Source organism: Aspergillus nomiae, assembly GCF_001204775.2.
Source record: "Aspergillus nomiae NRRL 13137 chromosome Unknown contig00021, whole genome shotgun sequence".
NCBI lineage: Eukaryota > Fungi > Ascomycota > Eurotiomycetes > Eurotiales > Aspergillaceae > Aspergillus > Aspergillus nomiae.
Window position 1 is genome coordinate 21,456 of NW_015378076.1, and position 20,700 is coordinate 42,155.

The 20,700-nt window shown below is 50.2% G+C and overlaps 10 protein-coding genes across 10 annotated transcripts; 5 read left to right on the forward strand and 5 right to left on the reverse strand.

Moving 5' to 3' along the window:
- Positions 1 to 38: 38 nt before the first annotated feature.
- On the forward strand, positions 39 to 1,581 carry pdx1 (putative pyruvate dehydrogenase complex component Pdx1). Its single transcript, XM_015546400.1, has 3 exons — positions 39 to 346; positions 459 to 1,268; positions 1,334 to 1,581. The coding sequence occupies exons 1-2, from the start codon at positions 268 to 270 to the stop codon at positions 1,250 to 1,252; spliced, it is 873 nt and encodes a 290-aa protein (XP_015410928.1). The 5' UTR covers positions 39 to 267; the 3' UTR covers positions 1,253 to 1,268; positions 1,334 to 1,581.
- Positions 1,582 to 3,077: 1,496 nt separating this feature from the next.
- On the forward strand, positions 3,078 to 4,142 carry ANOM_001144 (alpha/beta fold hydrolase; the record flags this gene model as incomplete). The annotated part of the gene is made up of 1 exon (XM_015546401.1): positions 3,078 to 4,142. One exon carries the CDS (start codon positions 3,078 to 3,080, stop codon positions 4,140 to 4,142), a length of 1,065 nt encoding a protein of 354 aa, XP_015410923.1.
- A 934-nt stretch (positions 4,143 to 5,076) lies between these two features.
- ANOM_001145 (fizzy-related protein) lies at positions 5,077 to 7,233 on the reverse strand (the record flags this gene model as incomplete). Its single annotated transcript, XM_015546402.1, has 4 exons — positions 5,077 to 5,841; positions 5,895 to 6,475; positions 6,534 to 6,661; positions 6,764 to 7,233. Coding segments are annotated over 4 exons (1,935 nt in total), but the record flags the coding sequence as incomplete, so codon positions are not given.
- Positions 7,234 to 9,056: 1,823 nt separating this feature from the next.
- On the forward strand, positions 9,057 to 10,915 carry ANOM_001146 (M18 family aminopeptidase; the record flags this gene model as incomplete). The annotated part of the gene is made up of 6 exons (XM_015546403.1): positions 9,057 to 9,132; positions 9,198 to 9,259; positions 9,309 to 9,410; positions 9,491 to 9,626; positions 9,679 to 9,771; positions 9,827 to 10,915. The coding sequence occupies 6 exons, from the start codon at positions 9,057 to 9,059 to the stop codon at positions 10,852 to 10,854; spliced, it is 1,497 nt and encodes a 498-aa protein (XP_015410925.1). The 3' UTR covers positions 10,855 to 10,915.
- Positions 10,916 to 11,319: 404 nt separating this feature from the next.
- ANOM_001147 (DSC4 family protein) lies at positions 11,320 to 12,401 on the forward strand (the record flags this gene model as incomplete). Its single annotated transcript, XM_015546404.1, has 2 exons — positions 11,320 to 11,534; positions 11,624 to 12,401. The coding sequence occupies 2 exons, from the start codon at positions 11,320 to 11,322 to the stop codon at positions 12,399 to 12,401; spliced, it is 993 nt and encodes a 330-aa protein (XP_015410924.1).
- A 313-nt stretch (positions 12,402 to 12,714) lies between these two features.
- Positions 12,715 to 13,822, reverse strand: ANOM_001148 (ATP-dependent Clp protease proteolytic subunit; the record flags this gene model as incomplete). Its single annotated transcript, XM_015546405.1, has 5 exons — positions 12,715 to 13,152; positions 13,240 to 13,381; positions 13,450 to 13,475; positions 13,531 to 13,549; positions 13,610 to 13,822. Coding segments are annotated over 5 exons (819 nt in total), but the record flags the coding sequence as incomplete, so codon positions are not given.
- A 181-nt stretch (positions 13,823 to 14,003) lies between these two features.
- On the forward strand, positions 14,004 to 15,292 carry ANOM_001149 (uncharacterized protein; the record flags this gene model as incomplete). Its single annotated transcript, XM_015546406.1, has 2 exons — positions 14,004 to 14,653; positions 14,782 to 15,292. 2 exons carry the CDS (start codon positions 14,004 to 14,006, stop codon positions 15,290 to 15,292), a joined length of 1,161 nt encoding a protein of 386 aa, XP_015410920.1.
- Positions 15,293 to 15,462: 170 nt separating this feature from the next.
- ANOM_001150 (4-nitrophenylphosphatase) lies at positions 15,463 to 16,697 on the reverse strand (the record flags this gene model as incomplete). Its single annotated transcript, XM_015546407.1, has 5 exons — positions 15,463 to 16,131; positions 16,195 to 16,285; positions 16,334 to 16,427; positions 16,520 to 16,541; positions 16,629 to 16,697. The coding sequence occupies 5 exons, from the start codon at positions 16,695 to 16,697 to the stop codon at positions 15,463 to 15,465; spliced, it is 945 nt and encodes a 314-aa protein (XP_015410887.1).
- Positions 16,698 to 17,256: 559 nt separating this feature from the next.
- Positions 17,257 to 18,693, reverse strand: ANOM_001151 (replication factor C subunit 2; the record flags this gene model as incomplete). Its single annotated transcript, XM_015546408.1, has 4 exons — positions 17,257 to 17,515; positions 17,566 to 18,372; positions 18,436 to 18,514; positions 18,572 to 18,693. The coding sequence occupies 4 exons, from the start codon at positions 18,691 to 18,693 to the stop codon at positions 17,351 to 17,353; spliced, it is 1,173 nt and encodes a 390-aa protein (XP_015410888.1). The 3' UTR covers positions 17,257 to 17,350.
- Positions 18,694 to 19,066: 373 nt separating this feature from the next.
- Positions 19,067 to 20,413, reverse strand: ANOM_001152 (putative protein transport membrane glycoprotein Sec20; the record flags this gene model as incomplete). The annotated part of the gene is made up of 3 exons (XM_015546409.1): positions 19,067 to 19,713; positions 19,766 to 20,013; positions 20,100 to 20,413. 3 exons carry the CDS (start codon positions 20,411 to 20,413, stop codon positions 19,067 to 19,069), a joined length of 1,209 nt encoding a protein of 402 aa, XP_015410885.1.
- Positions 20,414 to 20,700: the final 287 nt, after the last annotated feature.

Genomic DNA, 20,700 nt, shown 5'->3' on the forward strand with positions numbered 1-20,700 from the left:
AACCTCAACGTCTTTACAAGGTCGGTCTCAGCTTTTGCAGTAAAATCCAGCGTTTATGTCTTCTTACAATTAGCTTTAGATCGCGATATCGCCTCGAGTCACACGATCCACTTGGGATTCCGTGCGGCCCCGTTGACGTGGTGGTGGGTTCTTGATCGTTCCTGTCCCTAGTCCGCCGAATCCAATTACAGCGCCACGGGAGTATCATACGACCGGAGAAAGCACACGACCCAGATTTCATAAAGGGTGATCTTTGTATATCCAGAAATGGCCTCCAGCTTCACTTTGCGTCAAATTCCGGCCGTGCTCGCCAGACGGCAACCACGCGTACTCGGTACCACAAGACGTAAGTTGCCCGCGGGATATCCAAATGAGGGAGATGCTTTCGCAAAGGTGCTTGGAGTATATACACCGTCTGGGACATGTACGCTGACATCGCGTTTGACCGCATTATCTAGGCCTAGCATCTTCTTCTGCCGTTCAGACCCAGAACCCCGCCTACCCGCTGTACCCATCCGTTATCCAGCTCCTTCACGAGAAAGGTATTCCCGAATCGGAAGTTTCGAAGATCCCGGCGTCTGGTCCCAAGGGCCGTCTTCTCAAGGGCGATGTCCTCGCCTACCTCGGCTCTATCCCAGCTGATTATCCCGCCACCCAGCAAGTCCGGTTTGATAAGCTTGCCCACCTCGATCTGAGCAACATCAAGATCGCCGCGCCGCCCAAGCCCGCTGAGCCACAGCCAGTGGCCGAGCCAGTTGCTAGACCTCCACCAACTACCTCCGTAGCCGTCTCGATTTCCCTGGCTACTGTTCTGTCCGTCCAGAAGAAGATCCAAGAGACTTTGGGGGTTAACGTGCCTCTTGCGACATTCCTCGCCCGTGCTACCGACCTGGCCAACGACGACCTTCCCCGTTCGTCTCGCGAGAAGCAGTCCGCCGACGAGCTATTCGATGAGGTTCTCGGCGCAAAGCCCATTCAAACATCCCGGGGCGATTATGTTCCTGAGTTGAACGCAGTGGAGGTGCCCTCCGCCGTTCAGCCGGCCAAACCCGTTAAGGAAGACATCATTGATATTCTCAGCGGCAAGGCACCCAAGGCTGCTTCCCGGCCCTCAGTGGTGGAGCCTCCGGCTGGTAGCGCCGCCAATGTCTTCAGTCTGACTGTTCCTGTTGAAGAAGAAAAGAGGGCTAGGGTTTTCTTGGACCGTGTCAAGGCTCTTTTGACGGTTGAGCCTGGAAGGCTAGTTCTATAAATCTCCAATCCATATTGTGAGTTCTAAGAGAATGTGTAGGACTATGTCATCAGATCATGTGGGCTAATCTTCCATAACCAGTGTAGCATAAGTAATGAATCGGTCTCAATTGGGTTTGGGACGTATCTCCAATCTAGAGATCATCGGAGGTTGTGTTTTTATATCATATATACACCTATACGAACCGGAATTTTTCTACTGAACTGAAGTAAATTTCCTTGTCTGGATGCCACTGCTTTAGTATGGGTACATAGCGCAGTGTGAACATGGTGCATCATAGACTGTAGCTCGGTGGGTATTCAGTGGTTACCCTAGTATTCCATGGCCATGAAAATCTGCCCACACCCCAATAATGCGAAGCAGGAAAGGAGCTGGTGGAGGGACCAGTCGTCTTCTATGTGGAGACGTCTTTTTCCCAAAAGACATATGTTTCGAATAAATGTAGATTATCTGTTATTCTTTCTTCTAAGCGTGCCATGAACTTCTTGAAAGCGGGAACTCGGCTTTGCCGCTGCATAGTTAGGGCTGGTCCTTTTTCGAACCTTCAGTTGTTTTTCTTGTGGTAAAGATGTAATAATTGCATTATTCCATATATCCAATGTAGTTTCTTAGGGGTTCTTGGAAGGATAAAACTGGATAATTCGCTATGCTCATGGTATGCAAGCCCCACTTCATATGGTATCTACATTTCATACAACCCGCCCCGCCTGTAGCGAAGCCAGAGTGTTACAATATAAGCTCTAAAACGCAAAGTTACATAAACACATACAGCCCTAATTACGGTACGTTAACCAGCTGAGAGACAGCTTCATAACCTATATATTGGTCGGAATGATCTCCGGGGGATCGTCCACCAGTCGGAGTGAACTTCGCCAGAATCGCCTCAATCTCTGCCACCTCTTCATCCGGGGTGCCGATAAGCTTGCTGTTCTCCTTCACTCGCTCCGCTGTTGTCGCACCGGAAATTAGAATAATAGCTGGCATCCTCGGACGCCTTGATAGCATTCTCGTCCAGTTGATTTGGAAGTTCAGAACGATTTTACCGGCATCTTCCAGATGCATCTCCAGGTGCCGTTTCAGGAGTACAAGACTATTGTAATCAGGGGATCCATGAACTCGGCGCCATTCCAACAGTCATCTGGAGTCACAAGGATTTCTGGTGAGATGGTGGCGTCGCTCGCCAAGTCAATCCCATCAGTCCCAAGCCAATGGGGTCTACTTCCTTGCCAACAATCTCGGGCATCTGTGTCCAGTGAGGTGCACGCTGACGAAACGTTGAAGTCGCTGCAATTTGTGATGGTGGGTTTCAATACCACATTGACGGCTATGTCCTCGTTTTTGAATCTCAGAGAGACCCCCAATTCAGCACCAGAGCGAGGAGTTACCAGCGTTGAGCAGGAGCTGCATAGCCCCGATGTTTAATCCCGAGAGATTGACATTCATACCCAGCCAACAAAGCGAACGAAGTATTGGCGCCAGCAGGGGGGCAGGGCATGATAAGACTGATTTATGGACAGTGACTCGTAACAATAATTGCCATAGTAATCGGTGGTGTGCACTTAATAAGAAGGTGTATTGGGTCATGTTTCACGATTCAGCGGGGGAAGTGCTTACCTAGGAATTAGTACTACTATAGCTTTAAATATCTCACCCCACCTGATCGCCCCCATTTTAATCATCCCCAAGACTTCTGACCGTTGAGGAGACAACACCTCAGTAGCCTCCTGTGTTTACGGCCATCAAACAAGCAACGCAGAACGACCGACGTTTCCACAGATCCACGGGAATCTGGACTTCCGATTGAAAATACGGTCACCTTATCACCATGGTAGCCATCACAGACCACAATGTCGTCTACGCAGACGACAAAAAGATCCACTACCTTGCGGCAGGCCCTGTAAATGGCCCTCTGGTTCTCTTCATCCATGGCTGGCCAGGCACCGCGATCACCTGGAAGGCACAAATTGAATCCTTCGCATCCGTGGGATTCCGCGCCATTGCTCCTGATATGCCAGGATACGGGCAGTCGACTGCCCGCCGCGTGGCCGACGACTACTGTCAAGAGGCCATCGTGGAGGGCATGATGGCTTTGCTAGCCGACACCGGCCGCGATGCAGCGATCTGGGTTGGCCACGACTGGGGTGCGGGCGTAACGTCTTCCGTCGCGACGCAACACCCGGAGGTGGTTAAAGCGCTGGTGAACCTGTCTGTGCCATTCCATACTATCGAGCGCGGCTGGCAGGGTTTCCTTCCCTTTGTGAACCGCGATCTCTACCCAGCGGACGAATACGAGTTCGGACAGTGGGACTATATGAAGAACTGGGAGGAGAACTTCGAAAAGACCGTTGAATGGTTCGACAGTGACATTGCAGGATACTGCAAGGCTTCGTTACAGCCGGCCAAGGCCCCGACCAGCCGTTTTGCCCAGGTGACTGCCAGCGTGCGCAAGGCCGGCGGATGGCTGGGCGGGATGCCAAAGCCCCCAAGCGTGGACATGACAGGACCTCCGGTGCTCCCTGCGGATGTCTTCGATTCGTTTGTGCAGGATATGCAGAGGACCGGCTTCTGGCCCGGATCTGCGTACTACCTGCACCATGCGCGGAACGCGGAATACAACGGGAAGCGCGATGGGAAGCTGGACCAACCAGTTCTGTTTATCCATGACGCCAGAGATGTGGTGTGTGATACCATAACGTCTCGTCTGGCCGATCCAATGAGAGAGGCATGTAGCAACTTGACGGAGGTTACGATCGACGCAGGACACTTTGCGCAATATGAAAAGCCGGAGGAGGTACAGGCTGCCATATTCAGGTTCATTGTGGAAGAGCTGCCGAGTGAGTGGCCTGGATTCTGGACCGCCGGGTATACCAAGAAGAAGTCGGTTCTGTGAGCTATATCATACTGGGAACTTCTGTCGTGTCTGAAGTATATTAGGATTTGACTAGAACCCAATTCAATTAAGTTTTGGTTGCAGAAACCTTGGTGTGATACTTAGATAAGGTTGTTCTGGTTAAGTTCGATTGGAAGCTTATCGAGTCATGGCACAAGAACATGATCGAAATGGCGTTGTGTGTAATGAGAAAGAAGATGCTACTTGACTCAGGCTACTGTACTACTACATATATACGCGCGCATGTCTACTTCGTGTCCACATTGACAGGTTTCATTCTTGTTATTCTTCGAACAATGGTCAACACTGCTTCTTCCCATGGCAAGTGTCTCCGGAGTGGATGAGACCCTGGAATATAGCGAGCTAAACAACGCCCTGATTTCACAAGTCATCTCATCATCAATCCTGCCAGAAAAGAAAAAGAAGGAGAGAAAAAGGTACATATAATGCGATCATGGCAAGATGAGAGTACTCGAGACTTCCCTGCCACATGTCCCAATGAGCAAACGCCACAACCAGTCACCATTCGAAACACCATGAGCGCCGCCGCTTACATTGAGTGCAAGGAGAGATGAAGGGACGGGTAAAACAAGATCGGTTAATGTAAATCAAAAGAAGTGGCGCAGAAACGCAGGCATAGTGGCGAAGGCGCGAACAACACGAATAAGGCCAACGGTACATGACAAAATATGTGATCAAATGCTGGGACACCAGCGCCTCGCAAATAAGCGCCTGTCAAATGCCGTAAACCCACAAAATGCGAGAGATGCCAATTAAACCCTGATAACCCTGCCCCGGACCGACCAAGGATATACCCAGGATTGAAACAACGCCAGATTCCGTGAACGCCGTGTCTAATGCATATCGAAAGCCCTTTGCAGGGTATGTTAAAGATGCCGTAGCACTAAGGTCATCAAATATATCGATCGTAATATCATCGAATAGTGCCCCATTCCGCCAACTTGCTGCCTTCACGCCCCTGGTCTCTCCCGGACTTCTTGTTAAAGATCTTCCAAAACCTCAGAGTTTCATCACCAGCGCCCGTAACTACCGTTTGGCCATCGGGGCTCATTGCCAGATACAGGACACGAAACGTATGTCCCGTCAATGATACGATCTGTTCCATACGTGGATACTTCCAGATCACAATCTGATTCTGACTGTAACCGTGTGTGCTGATGATTTCGTCGGAATTTTTCGACCAGGCTAGGTTGCAGACTTGACTCCCCGTGTCAACTTCCTTGATCAAAGATCCAGTTGAGGTATTCCAGAACTTGATAGTCCGATCGGCCGTTCCACCGCCCGAAGCAAGTAAATGATGCTGATGAGGTGACCAAGTAATCGCTTTGACAGCCGCAGTGTGGTCAGAAAATCGATAGAGGGGTGTTTCGTTTAATTTATCCCACACCAAGAGTTTGTTGTCGTTACCACCCGAGGCCAACTGACCGTCTTCTGTATTCCATCGGAGACCACAGACTTCTTGCTTATGGCCAGAAAGTCGCCGGAGATACTGATCTGGAGAACGGACATCTCGGTGATAGATGAGGCGATCTCGCGAGCCGGATGTAAGGATATGATCATTCCAAGCCAGGGCACCTACACGATTGGTATGGCCAATCATCGTTCGAAGACGGCGACAGCGCTCCGCATCCCAGATCTGTACAAGTCCCTTCCCAGTCCCTATAGCGAGGTGTGTACCCTGTGTCTCTGTTAGTCCCCGCGCCAATGCAGAGATGTACTTTAATGACTCACCCTTTGAATCCAGTTCACACTTGTGACGGTGTCGTCTCTTAGTTCACATAACTTCGTCACTGATCCGCTTTGCGAATTCCACATATAGACGGAGTTTCCAAGGCCAACACCTAAAACATTACTACTCCCCCAGTCCACCAGATTTAGATAGAAATCATCTTGCAAGTCAGGTGCGTCCAGTACTTTGTATGGGACTTTATTGACATAACGTGGTTGTTTGCGAGGGGTCTCAAGGATGCGCTGACTGTCATAGCGGATTGGTGACAAACTGTAGAGCTCTGATCGAACGTTGAGGTTGGGGCCATGTTGACTCCGGGGGGTTTTAGAAGGGGTGGGATGTCCAGATCCACGTGGAGAGGCGTAGTTGAAAAGGTTCTTGTGGGGTGTCGACGGTGTTATGCTTGCTGGAGGAAGATTTGACACATGCGACGGAGGGGTATGGGAGCGAGTCTTTTCATTGATACCATTACCGAGGCCCAGCAAAGGATCCGGGGATAATGAGTCCAGGTCAGCTTGTGGGACAGTATTACCAAACAGCTCGCTCCGCAGTACTCGCGAGTACATCCTGTTTGCTTCCTCCGCTGGAAATGATGTTAGCCGAAGTTTCATAGTATAAGCGCGGAGAAGGTACGGACTGACTCTTTTGAAAATGAAGCTCTGAATGCGGCGCACGCTTTTTCGATTTCGAAGGAGTAGAGGGACACCCGTCCTCGTGGAGCAAACTGTAGGTTGCTTGGAGATCTTGCCCCTCCCGATTCGGGATGAACCTATACAGAAGTTTAGTAATAAGTCGACCGGACACCCTAGGCTAGGCGCAGAAGAACCGTAGGACGACGGTGGGCTATTATGGGGGAATTGTCGTTACTGACCTGTCGCCATATACCCGCTGCCTTTTTCGACTGGGACTGGTCCCGGGTGTTCTCTCGCGGGGGCGCCCAGCGTCCTCGAAGTCCTTCAAAGCTTTCGCAAGCGCATCCGGGTCGATAGCCTCCGATCCACTTCGACTTTTCTGTTGCCTGCCTAGCAAATCAGGATAGAAAATGGTCTTTTTTGATGGCATGCTGGGCGGCGTCCTTGACCCAGGCGGGGATGCGAGGTTCAATGCATTGGCGGCACTTCCGGATGGTTTCGCACGTGAAGCATTTCTTGTTGCGCTGCGGGTGGCAACCGTATTTGTGTCGTGGATGTGGTCGCCCATCCTTCTGGCGGGGTGGTTGATCTCGCCTGGTTCAAATGGCGGTCGAAGGAGGGATGGACTTTGGCCAGCCGGGGTAATGCGACAATCGCCAATGTCGGATCGCAAATTGTATGGTGGTATATAGAAGGTCAATTGTGAAAGCGCTCGTGAGATGGTAGATTAGGAAGATGTTTTGTGTTTCTTGTCAGTCGGATCGCTTCAAGGCGCTTGTCTGGTGAATGAATCTGTTGACGATAGCCAAACCCTTCTCCGCTCCGAGCAATAATCCAGACCAACTAGAAGTCAGGCGGCTTGAGAGCGACGATAGGTAGATAAATAGTATCTCTCACCAGACTTGGTGCTGATTGAAGATATTCAAGCAACTTGTGGAGGTCATTTGAGACGGACCCGACCACCGTCTGGTGAGGAATGGGATGTTGAAACAGCGCTGAGGGTTGGATCCAAGGGCTGGTGATGGGGCCCTCTTGGGGTGACGGAGTTTCGAAGGGGAATCCCTCCCAGTCACGCGTCGGCTGCGCTAAGCCTATCTGGGTCGTAGGTGGCCGTCACGTATTTTTTACCCTCTTGGGCTCGACTTTCTTTCGCTTTCAGTTTGTCTCAAATTATTGTTCTTGGCTCAAATCGAGAAGACACCGATCTTTCACTTATGTCGTTCGTCTGTAGTCCGTTCAATTTGATCCGCTGTGGTGTTGTATATAGTCGCCCTCATGTAACCCTGGGACTGATTAGATAGATCATCCCGCGCAACATAGTGCACTGTTACCTGTACTACGGAGAACATGCTCTTGTTTACCCCACGACAACTACACTGTTTGCAAAGCCACTCAGCACGATTCGTACCTCTAATGAACGGCCGCTTTGTCTTTCTTTCTTTAATTCTTATAATTCCTTCTTTCTGATCGAGCGACAAATTCTTGATGGCTCAAAAAAACACGCGACTTGACCGACGCGACCGATGTCATGAATGATTGGATCAGCGTCCATCGATAGCTAATCCAGGTGCCACTTTTTCGGGCTTCCTCGCGACCGCCTCCATGACACGCGCCCTGAACGCGCGAGGGAAAAGCTTGGACCACAGCATGAAGGAGAGTTTCCAGCCAAAGAAACTTATCGCTTCTCCCTTTCCGCGTCGATCTCAGTGGACACCTCTGAGCATAACGGCTTTCCATTGTCTCCCATGCTTTTCCCTCTGGTTTCGTGTTCTCAGACAAAATCCTGGCCTCCCTTAATCTACTCCACACACCAAGGGATTGCTGAGCCTCCCCAAGCTCATCAAATCGTCCGTTCACTTGTTATGGTTAATCTTATCGATACTTTAGCCCCAACTAGTCGCCGATGTGCCCCAAACTTGCTGCCCTTCTTTAATTTCAAGAACCCCTCTATGTCATACTGTTCGTTGTCTAGTCGCCTATCGAACCGATCCAGGGTTGCTACTATAGAAGCTATGAAGAGACACGTAGAGTATCGAATACATATCGATTTTCTACAAATTCAATCATGACAGGCGCTGCGGTGGACTATTATAGAGAAGAGGATAAGTTTGACCTGTCATGTTGCAGACATGACTCGGGGAGACACCGTGCATTGTTCATGTCTCATATGCGTGGTATTTTGCTGCCTGTGCAAGAGAGGGTCTTCGGATGCTCCATGTCCCGTACTATATCCTGGTCCTGCGCACTATCATTAGTAACCGACCTGTCAAATCCATGACGAGTCCAGTTTCTCGGTACAAGATGAAAAACAGAGTATACTGTGTAGTTATAAGAAATAGAGAGAGTAACAAGATCAGTCTGAATCCGAATTAGGGTTGAAAATGGATCGGGCCCCATAAACCGAAGCTTAGTGCCTTACCGCCAAGACCAGCCATGATCTCATGCCATTAGAAACTCTCGCTGTCTCCGCAATTTCGTCTCCAACAAAAACAACTACGACGGACCTGGATCTAGCTCGCGGGGTACCCAAAAATGACTTCGAAACTCGCCCAAAATCTGAAGCAGCCGGCTCTGGACTTCTTGTCCTTTGTCAATGCCTCCCCCACCCGTAACTAGCCCCCTTGTGATTCGCATTCTTGGTCCAGTGACTGGTCTAACTCGGGTCAAATTCAGCCTTCCACGCTGTCCAATCAGCAAAGGAACTTCTGTCGAAGGCTGGCTTCCAGGAGATCAAGGTATGTGATTCCATCCCAGTGTTGCCGAAAATCCTAACTGTGCCTCCAGGAGAAAGATTCTTGGTCTTCCACTTGCCGTCCCGGTGGAAAGTATTACTTGACCCGTAACAGCTCAACCATTGTGGCTTTCGCCATCGGTAAGAAATGGAAGGTACATACACAGAACCCCCCGCACATATCCAGCTTCCCTTCTTCAAGACTGAAAAGACAACATTTACTCATGATAACTAGCCTGGAAACCCGATTTCTATGATCGGTGCCCACACGGACTCTCCGGTGTTGAGAATTAAGCCTGTCAGCAACAAGCGCGGCGAAGGGTTCGTCCAAGTTGGCGTAGAGACATACGGAGGTGGCATTTGGCACACATGTAACGAAGTTGTCTACCCTCTTTCCGTGCGTTGCATACTAAGGAGATCTAGGGTTTGACCGTGATTTGGGTGTCGCAGGTCGTGCTATGGTACGGACCGGTGACGGCTCCATTGTGCAGAAGTTGGTCAAAATCGACCGGCCGAGTATGGGCTCTACGTAACATTGACTTGGAAGATATGTGACTGACATATTTCGTAGTTCTCCGGATCCCAACCTTGGCTATCCACCTTGATCGCCAGGAGACTTTTGCTTTCAATAAGGAGACCCAATTGTTCCCTATCGCAGGCCTTGTCGCTGCTGAGCTCAATCGCACTGCCGATTCCACTGCCACCGGTGAAAAGGCCGCGGAAAATGGCGAAACGGAGAAAGGAGACTTCTCTCCACTAAAATCAGTGACCGAGCGTCATCACCCCTACTTGGTGGAGCTTATTGCTGCTGAAGCAGGAGTTGAGCCAGCCGACATCTTGGACTTTGAGATGATCTTGTTCGACACTCAGAAGTCTTGCCTTGGTGGCTTGCTGGAAGAATTCGTCTTCTCGCCCCGCCTGGATAACCTGAACAGCTCGTTCTGTGCCACTGTTGGACTGATCGACTCCGTTGCCGATGCGTCGGCGCTGGACGATGAACCATCCATTCGTCTCATTGCGCTATTCGATCACGAAGAGATCGGCAGCCGTACCGCGCAGGGAGCTGACTCTAATGTGCTTCCGGCAATTATCCGTCGCTTGTCTGTTCTGCCTTCTTCCACGTCTGGCAATGATGACTTGGCTACCGCCTATGAAGAGACTCTGTCGACTTCGTTCCTCCTTTCTGCGGACATGGCTCATGCTATTCATCCTAACTACGCTGCCAAGTACGAGAATGATCACCGACCGGAGATCAACAAGGGTCCTGTGATCAAGATTAACGCCAATGCTCGCTACGCGACGAACTCCCCTGGCATTGTCCTACTTCAGGAGATTGCACGCAAGGCAGCAGAAGACGGTGGGGAAGGCGTCCCTCTCCAGCTTTTCGTCGTTCGCAACGACTCCAGCTGTGGAAGCACAATTGGCCCAATGTTGTCCGCTGCACTCGGTGCTCGCACGCTGGACTTGGGTAACCCACAGCTGAGCATGCACAGTATCCGGGAAACTGGTGGTACATATGATGTTGGACATTCTATTCGGCTGTTCACTAGCTTCTTCAAGCACTACGCGAACACGTCAAAGACGATCTTTGTTGATTGAAGCGTTGGTTACTTATGTAGATAGGTATCTATAGAGTATTCACTATCTATAGCGCTCAGAAATTCCGTTGATGTCAGACCATCGACAAAGTCAATCAACATTCATCGAAAGTAAGAACATTATTATATGGTGAGAGGTCCCGCAAAAAATAAAATCATGGAGGTGTCAGAGGCTTTGACATAGGCAACCATGACAAAGGGCTATGCGATCATCACCAAAGCTACTGAGCGGAGTCGCTATGTGGAGCGTTAAGTGACTGGAGCTCCATCTGGAATTTGGGGCAGCTGGGGCCTTCGGGCCGAGAAAGGCCCGCGCACATGACTCCCCATTATCGTCTCCCCGACCATCACAGTCCACCTCGAGGATAGTGGCACCTCACCCTCTTCAGGTCTGCAGTGGCGGCCTCTACCTGTTCGTTCAAACCATCAGTTCATGTAGATGCCATTCATGCCCTCATGACCCCCTATGACAACTCCGGATGTCTATCGAGATGCGGAATACATCGCTGACGTATCCGGCATCCCGCATGGAAGCGTCGCGGACCTCACGGGGCCGCAATCTGGTGATGATGGCCGCTTCAAGAAACTGCAGTCGGCAGCGAAAGTCGCGTTCATCGATCGCTTACTCCGCGATCTCGATATCTTGATTTACTGCCAGCTATCCGCACTGTATTACATGGAGTGAGTCCCGCCAAGCTGTTGGACTGCAGACGTCCCTTCGGGCAAGCCCGCCAAGTGAAGCAGATGCTGACTGGGTTCTGCCTCCGCAGTTGCTCAATCATACTTTTCGCACTCCGTGCTATTGTGCAGCTAATATTCTTCACTCCCAAGGCACCTCCATTTGACCCCACGCGGAATCAACCTTTCATCGGGGCCATCTTCGCCAGTAATGTGTTCTGTATGATTCACCACAAGTTTTTCGGTCAGCCGGAGGCTGGAGAAGCAACGAGAGGCTATCTGCATGGGGGATTGTTGATAGACTTTATTGGACAAAAAGCTCCCGTCTCGGTAGCCCGGCTTCTACTGTCGGACTTGCTTGTGCTGTTCCTCGACCTGGTGATGCTAGGTCTGATTGTGGAACGGGTGAAGACGACTGAAGCGACTGCGCCCGTATCCACGATACCAGGTGTAATAGAGACACCCAGCGATCAGGATCATGATTCCGAGGAGCGCGGCGTTCTCCGGAGCAGCTCGGCTCAACCCTCCGGCGATGGCATAGAGCTTAGTGAGATACGTCCACGCGATGAACATATGGATCTTAGTACGGACGAGCAACTGGAGCGAACGGAGCTGCTGGCGGATCCTTCAGAAGGCGGACGTATATCTGGTGCCAGGAATAGCCACGCCATGGATGCTTTTGCGTCAGGAGAGGCAGTGATCATGGACCTCGGTATCTTTAATATCATCCGGGATCAATGGCGTTATAGTCCGGCTGTGGCAAGGCGAACTTCTGCTTATATGCCCTCCGACCAGACAGCTACTTTTCTTCGAGAACGCTTTGGATTGCAGGTCAACTCCGAGGGACGCCTTGAGAGAGTAGCGACATGATCCGGCTACTCCTTTTATCTTGTACGTATTGACCTTGGGTCCATACTGGCTGTAACATGTGTAAATATTATATCGATATATAACCAGTTCTGAACCTGACGTTCCAATTCTCTTGCAATGTATACACCTAGTAGCATCTAGGTTAGAGTGTCTGTCAAAAGCGTTATACGATTATAACGAATCGGAAGGCATCAGACACAATCAGATCCACACTTGAACATAGTATCGAAGACAACGAAATCCATAACAAGTCATGATAATATTACATAGCAACAAGGGTATGTATGCCATTTACCAAACAAGAAAACGAAGAAAGAAAACCTCTAAGGAGTCGTTGGTGGCTTCCCATCCCCTTCACCCCCTTCCTCTGTCGACCTAACCCTGCGGTCCAGAATCTCATCGACAATACCCATCTCCAACGCCTCCCCAGCCCCCATGAAATAATCTCTCTCCATAAGTTTCTCGATCTCCTCCAGCGACATCTCCTTCTTCCCCGTCAAGTGACGCTTATAGATCTTATTCAGCTGCTCCCGAACCCGCAGGATCTCCTTTGCATGAATCGCAATGTCAGTCGCCTGTCCAAAGTACCCGCCCGACGGCTGGTGTATCATGATCGACGAATGGGGCAGACAGTAACGTTTGCCGGGGTGACCGCCGCAAAGAAGAAGGGAGCCCATCGACGCGGCCTGGCCAACGCAGATGGTGCTCACGGGGGAGGCAATATAGGTCATTGTATCGTAGATGGCGAGACCTGTCCAACCGTTAGACCAATGCTATATCATCCAGCACTATAGGAAATCCATAATGTAGAAGCTGCTCGGGAATGGGAAACACGGACCCGCTGTGACCGAGCCTCCAGGGGAGTTGATATACAAGTGAATCGGCTTCTGGGGGTTATCGGCTTCCAGGAAGAGGAGTTGGGCGACGATAGACGCCGACATGGTTTCGTCTACTTCGCCGTTGAGACATATTATGCGTTCCTGGGGAGATTGATCAGTGTGAGGTCGTTTTTGGGGGTGGCGTGGCGTGTGAATCCTCGCATTGGTACCTTTAGAAGTCGGGAGAAGATATCATCTATGCGATGTGGTTAATACTGTTGGTTTCTGCTTTGACGTTGAAGTCAACGTACATGTGTGCCAGCCTCCTCCCTGAGATATAGTTAGTCAGACTTTACTGCGGTATGAGCAGGTGAGGTCAAAGGAACTCACTACTGTCTCTGTTACAAATGGCGTGGGAGTCCAGCCCCGCGGCGGAGTGCCCTTTGATAGTGACGGGACTGAGCTGGTGAAACTCCGCGACAGCACCGGGAGGATAGAGGAACGCGGAAAGAAGCGACTGAGTCGCTGTAACGAACGTGCAGGGTTCATTGTGAGAAGAGTGCCTGCTGACAGACAGAGCTTTGTCACAATCAAGGAAAGAATGGAAGTGAAGACGACCGGACTCCGATCGCATCAGAGCAGAAGGGCCGCCGCCAAGCTTCGGAGCTCGAACAGCATGGATGCGGTTTAGCGCCGCGGATTGTGGAGTTTAGTTTCGTTGGGTTTGGAAGGGTAGCCAACTCTCTCTCACTTATCTGATCTGCCCTTTTTCGCGAAGCACACCATGGAGTGCCTTCACGGCCGGATTTCGTACGCCTCATGGCGTCTGAGGGTCTTTCAACGGCTTTTCTTGTCCTCTTCGGAACTCAATGGCCGAAGAACCATCTCGAGACGTGCGATCGACGACCCAAACACTCTGGACGGATCACAATTCCAACACCGCGAATATCCAAAGGAACCGGGTCAACATGATGACGCGGAATTCACGGCCAGTGCAACAGAGGAGCCTCGACTCTCGCAAACTCTCCCTCAATCACCCCTCATGAAGACCGTGCACCCCAATCTCGAGAAGAAACACAAGAAGCGGGCCGCAAAACCTGAAGACCTGGAGGACCTCCGCCGGAACCCCTGGGCAATGGCCCTCGCCTCACCTCCTCGGATGTGCTCCGCAACAGGGACACGCATTCCTAGGGCCCTTCTGAGCGATTGGGGGATGCTTAAACGGCCTAAATCTGATGGCCTGTGGTTCATGCCCCTAGGGCTACTCAAAGATGAAGTGGCCGGTGCTGCTGCGGACCATAGAGCGCGGCGAGCTGCCGGCGGTACATCTCTGCCGATACCTTATATGGACAAGAGCATTCGGCACCTTACGCTACGACTCGTGGACCGTCTCCCGCTGTTGAAAAAATTGAACTCGGTTTTGGCGTCGCACGTGTACGGGACGAGGTCGCCTGTTGCGCGCTATTCCCCTATCGGTGGAAACATCCACACGGGCCTTTTACTGTTCGGGAAGAGAAACAGATCATCTGGCGCGAAGATATGCCTAACTTTGTGCTATCAAGAATGAGGATGGATGTGGTCAAGCAGCTTAAACACGCCTGTATTAAGTATAAAAGATTGGATGCTACCAACCGCGTCTGGACGGCTATCGACCTTAATGAGTACTCCGAGGCGGCTATTCTGAAAGAGTTGAAGGGTGTGAAACCCTTCCCGCGCATGGAATGCGGTGCGGTGTTGGTTATGGGCACCCTGATTAACAACCAGACGGGGGTGATTGAATCAGTCTCACAAGATGAAGCAATATCCAATGCTGTGGGAACACTCCCTGAATATCTTATGTTGCCGCATCTCCCATCTAAGGTACCTGTGTTTGAACTTGCGCAGCTCTTCTCTGAGAAGGAGCTAGAGGAGATCTGGGGTTATGATCCGCGTTTCCAGAGTCCAGCTTTGTATTTTAGACCGAATGACCCGATCACGGTTAATGCGATGTTGGCGCTGTGGAAGCTGAAGGGGTTCCTGAGGCATGAGTCGACTTGCGAGACTCCAGATCCCAGCGATGAGCCGCAGTCATGATTATCTGAAGATAACTGCTCTGATAACTGAGCACAAGGTTCTGGTTAAGCTCTAAATCTTTGCCTGTACGGCGAACCAACTTCTATGTATCTATGTGGTTTCCCTAACTATATCTATCGACAATGTATATCCCTCTCTCTCTTGTCTAGCACTCTAACTTTAATCTATCATCAGTTCGATCCCAAAAGATCTGAAAGCTTATCAAGATACGCCAGAGGCCTAGTAGGCCCCGTCTCGAAGTCCTCCTTACTGCTGACACCAGTAAGGACTCCCAGTGTACCTCCAAGCTTCCCTTCCAGACCGAACCGAATATCAGTGTTCGCACGGTCACCGACCATGCACGCACGGCTCCGATCAAACTTAAATTTCCCCTCGATGGCATCCATCATCGCCTGATTGGGCTTACCCAACGAGACCGGCTCCTTGCCCAAGGCCATAATCAAAGGCGCGCTCACAGAGCCAGCGCCAGGGAAAAAGGTCCCCGAGTTGGGGAGAGTAGAATCGATATTCGTCGCAAGGAAGACAGCACCCCGACGAACATAGTGAAACGCCAACGACAGCTTGAGGTAATTGATATGGAAGTCCAGTCCCACCAAGACCACCCCGACTTCAGGATCCAGCAACTCCGGATCTCCCGCAGCAATGCGCTTATAGTCCTCAGGCGTTATGTCCCGACGATACGCGGGATCAGTACCGCCGATGAAGGGGACATTCTCTGAGCGCAGCTCCTGCTCGATACCGGTTTCACCCAACACAAACACTTTGCGCTTGTTCTCTGGGAGCTGGAGGATGCGGGAGATGTAGATCGAGGCGCTGTATGAGGAGGAGAAGATCTCTTCCTGTTCTTGTTGTCAGCCATCGTCTGCTTTGTGGGTGGGCTCCTAGGTGTGGCTGAAGTTTACCGTCGTGCTTGGGATCCGAGGGAGTCGAGTTTCTTCTGGTAATCGGCCCGCGATTTGGTGCTGTTGTTCGTGACGAACACGACTTGCTTTCCTGGTTGCGACAAATGCAGTTCAGCCTTTGCGCTTGGATGTGTCTCACGGCGTTTCGGCCCTCGGGTGCATACCTCTGCTTCTCAACAGCTCCAGTGTCTCGTTTGTTCCGGGGAAAGTATGGTCACCAGACCAGAGGACGCCTGTATCAATGGTCACTTTCAGTATTGCTATCACATTGGGCTAGATATCGAGGGTCCGGAAGAAGGCGAAACTGAAGGTTCGGGATACCAACCATCGCAGTCAAAGAGGAAGACCTGAAACAGATTATTAGTTACCTTTCTGCTCGCAATTGGTCAAGTAAAAGATAAAGGAGAAAAAAAATATATAGAGTCAATACTTACGTCGAACTTGTCTATGAACTCGCGGATTCCTTCACCGTCTCCGGTCAAATAGCGGGGTGATTCTGCCATTGCGGGGTATGTTCGAACAGCTTCTGAAAGGGCGATCTGGAGTGTCTACTCTAGCAGTTCTAGTTCTCTGCGAAGAAGCGATATTTCAAGGGCTGCGAAAAAAGACAGTTTACAAAGTTTGACACAAAAAAGAGTCATTCCAAAACCGTTGAAGGCTTGGCTCATTTGCCGGTGACGCTTCGGAGAGAATGGCGAGCGGGGCCGCACGTGGCGTGGTTTCACTCAGGCACATCCTTCGCCTCATACGTAATCATAGACATTCTAGAACAAGTGCAAGCAGTGGGATGGATATTCATGTATATTATTTTGGTATAGGCTACCAGTTGGCAATCCCTTCCATCTCATGAAACCTCGTACAGTCGTAACTCTTCGGTCTTCGCGCCCGAGAACAGAACCAATAGTGGCCGCGCTACTCATTCAGCAGCGGAAACCTGTCCGGCTGAAACATCAGGACGGCCCATGTTCTGTTATGCCCGTGCGCTGGTGGCTTCACAGCTTGAATCCACCGTTGGATTAGGGCCGTAACCTCGAATGAGGGAGTCCGACAGAGGGTTACTGTCGGATGGTGTGATTAGAGTAGATCCGCGGGAGATATCCTCATACATATACAGATGGATGGCCATTGAGATTATCTCTCATTTAATATCTGGCCATTAGGCGCCGCCCAAGATACAAGAGATCTTCAGAGCCACGTCCAAAATTGACAGATGTTCATCCGCACCGTCGACCAAGCGCTTATCCATCTCGGAGAAAACCATGACGATCTTGTTCTTCTGAATATCAGGAATGGCGTCATTGTAAACCACTCGGCGGTAAAGCTTGTCCATTGTTAGCATCGCGTGATGGAAAAGCTCATATAAGAACGTACCTGTGCAAGCAGTTGCGTCGCACTCCACCCATCCGCAACAATATCCGTAGTTACCTTGGAGACAGCCTCGTAGGAGGAACCGATCTTCTTTGGTTGCATAGCTTGAATCAGCTGGTCTAGAACACTCTCTGGGATCACGCCAGCAATCTCCTCTACCATCCTCACAGTAACCACCTGCGAACTAGCATCTGTCATCTGAGCGTCTTCCTCTCCATCCTGTTTACCGCTGTTTCCGCTAGCTCCTACCAGCCTAGCTCCACTTTGCATATATGTGATTGCGCGTCGCAAGTCACCCTCACTGCACTGAATCAATTTGTCAACGACGCCATCCTCTAACTCCAGGTTCTCCAATTTTGCAATATGTGCAAGTCTATCGCCCGCAGCCGAGTTATCCAGCGGCTTGAAACGGAACTTGCTGCATCGACTGGCCAGTGGTTCAATGATTCGGGTGACGTAGTTACAAACAAGACAGAAACGTGTGATCTTGCTATAGGTTTCCATTGTGCGTCGAAGAGCAGATTGAGCATCCTGGGTCATACTATCTGCTTCATCAAGGATAATGATCTTGAACGGTGGGCATGGGTATTTCTCGAAGTATGACTTGTCGACCCCGGTAGGGTGACTGAGTTGTACTCTCGCAAAGCCCTTGACCTTTTCACGTACAATGCCAATACCACGTTCGTCCGAAGCGTTCAACTCAAGGATACGTGAACGATACAGAGCAGGTCCGAATAGGGATTTTGCGAGGGCGAGAATCGTCGATGTCTTTCCAGTACCGGGAGGTCCGTAGAAGAGCATATGAGGCAGCTGTTTTGATTTCCAATCATGTTAATGGTTGATTCGCTTGTCTCAAGTAGGGAATTAACACACGTTGGAAGCTTGTAACGTCCGTTGGAGCACGTTTGTTGTATGGTCTTGGGCTGCGACATCATCTAGCGTCTTAGGACGGCTGAAAGAAATTGTTAGCCAGATCCTTTAAGTAACAGTCACTTGGAACAGTACATACTATTTTTCAACCCATGGCTGTTGCTGTGTATGTTCCTCTTTTCCGTCTGTCGGCTTCTGCTTCGAACTGCTTGATGCTGCGGCCGCAGCACGGGCTTTATTGTTGAAAAAGTTGGCAGCCATGATATGTTACCCGGAGGCGAAGGCCAAATCTGAAGGGGCTAAATCTAGTTCTGCCAATTTGGTTGTTACCGATTATACCAGTTTCTCCCAGTAAAGCTCCCTGGAAATGACGGAGGATGAGCGTGTCGGAACGCGTCCCCACGTGATAAACGCGATTTATTGATGCCAAGACCTTTATTGGTCTGCTCAGACAGTATGGATCTATGAAGCATTAGAGGTAGACAACAACTCAATGCTTCTTCCTATCTTTCTTGAGGCTGCCATCTCCAGCCAGAGTAGAGCAATGGCTATGTTTCAATTATCATCCTATATATGCAGCATTGTTGTTGTTGTTGTCGCAATCATTGATTATTCGTAAATTTTTTGCTAGTACCTATAGCTCATCCTTCCTGTTTTCTAGTACTTCGGTAGCTTCATACATCCTCTTCTTCGTATTTCGAGGAAGCTCCGCTTGTCTTTGTTTTTCTTCTAGTGAAATGTCATCAATGTTGGTCTCATCAACCTCCTCTTCCTGTTGTTCATTCGCTTCCGTTGTCTCCTCTTTAGATCCCACCTCATTATCCTCAACCATGTTACCAATGTGACCAATCATGCGATCTTCTTTTGCCTCCGCAACTGGAGGTATGTCCCAGATAGCCTGTCCATCGGCGGTTTGAACATTTGCCTCGGTTTCAAGACTTGGGACCACTGCCTCTTGGGCTAAACTTGCGCTAGGAATAGCAGACGGAGAAGGTTGAACGGCTTTGCTGGATAGGCCAACCGCGCCCAAAATGGTAAATACGAACTTCGCTGCTAACCTTATCGGCAACCATACAAGCCACCACATGGGTCCGTATAATATCCGGCGAAACAGTAGCCATACAATGGTCCCGATTAGAATGTAGAACGCAGTTTCAAGATACCAGGTGTCGGACTTTTGCGAGCGAAGGAGCGAACCGACAAGGTTGCGTGACGAGGATAGAAGGGTATCAAGGCCTGTATAAGACTCTGAGAGCGATGAAAGCGCAGCAGTCGATTGCTCTGTAATATGAATTAGTTAGAGCGATAAATATCAGCCGAGGAGGAAACAGACCTAGTGTCTCTTGTGCGAATTGACTTCTAGATAACTCTGCCTGCATCAGATGATGCGTTCTCCGCAATGCCGCAGTAACATCACTTGATGTATTGAGCAAAACATCATCTTGTGTCAGCTTCTCAGTGGACTCTCTCTTCCTTTCAGCGCTCTGTGATCTCGAAAATAGTAATTCCCTCTCTTTGCGCTTCGCGATCTCCGCATTCCGCTTCGCTTGTAACTGCGCATTTCGGAAGTCTCCTCTCGTCCTGTCATGAACTTATTAGCTTCATGAAGAAAAGAATAGCAGCCGTACATGTCGCACAGCTCTGACAATGCGATATAGCCCACTCACTTTTTCAAGTCTTCCGCTAGTCTACCTGCCAGCGCAACAACCCGTTCCCGCTCTAACTCCTTCTCGTTGTCCACACCTTTCCGTCTGCTTTCCGGGGCAGTTTCTAACGCTTCAACATCAACTCTTAAAACCTCTAATTGTATCTCTGCCTCTTTCAGCAGACTATGGATCTCCGTCCCTAATTCTAATCGAGCTTCGTCACCTTGTCCAACGGCGGTGGTAAAGTTCCGTAATCGGGACACGAGAGGGTGGATCTGCGCCAGAGAGGTCGATAGCTCTTTTAGGCGAGCTTGAAGCGCGGATAAAGAAGACATGTTCAAAGTAGCATGCAGTGCGATGTTGTAATCATTCAGTAGTGTTGGATAAGGTTGATCTCACGAATCGAGAGCGGGATTCTAGCGGCCAAATATGCATATAATCGGATATATTTCAGCCAGTCCTCTAGTAGCACTGCGCCCGCTACGGTAATCAAATATATCACAATTAAGCAAAGGTTATGCTAGCAGTAGAAGACACAATTCCATCAAGACGGCCAGTCTGGCCGCAGCGTCATCAGTCCAGGAACAATTGACTATATCTGAAAGGGAAGGCGGTGTTAAAT

Bases quoted from the DNA above. Each gene is read 5' to 3' on its own strand.
- pdx1 (XM_015546400.1), top strand. From the start codon at position 268: ATGGCCTCCAGCTTCACTTTGCGTCAAATTCCGGCCGTGCTCGCCAGA. The intron at 347-458 runs GTAAGTTGCCCG...CGCATTATCTAG, and splicing joins CGTACTCGGTACCACAAGAC to GCCTAGCATCTTCTTCTGCC.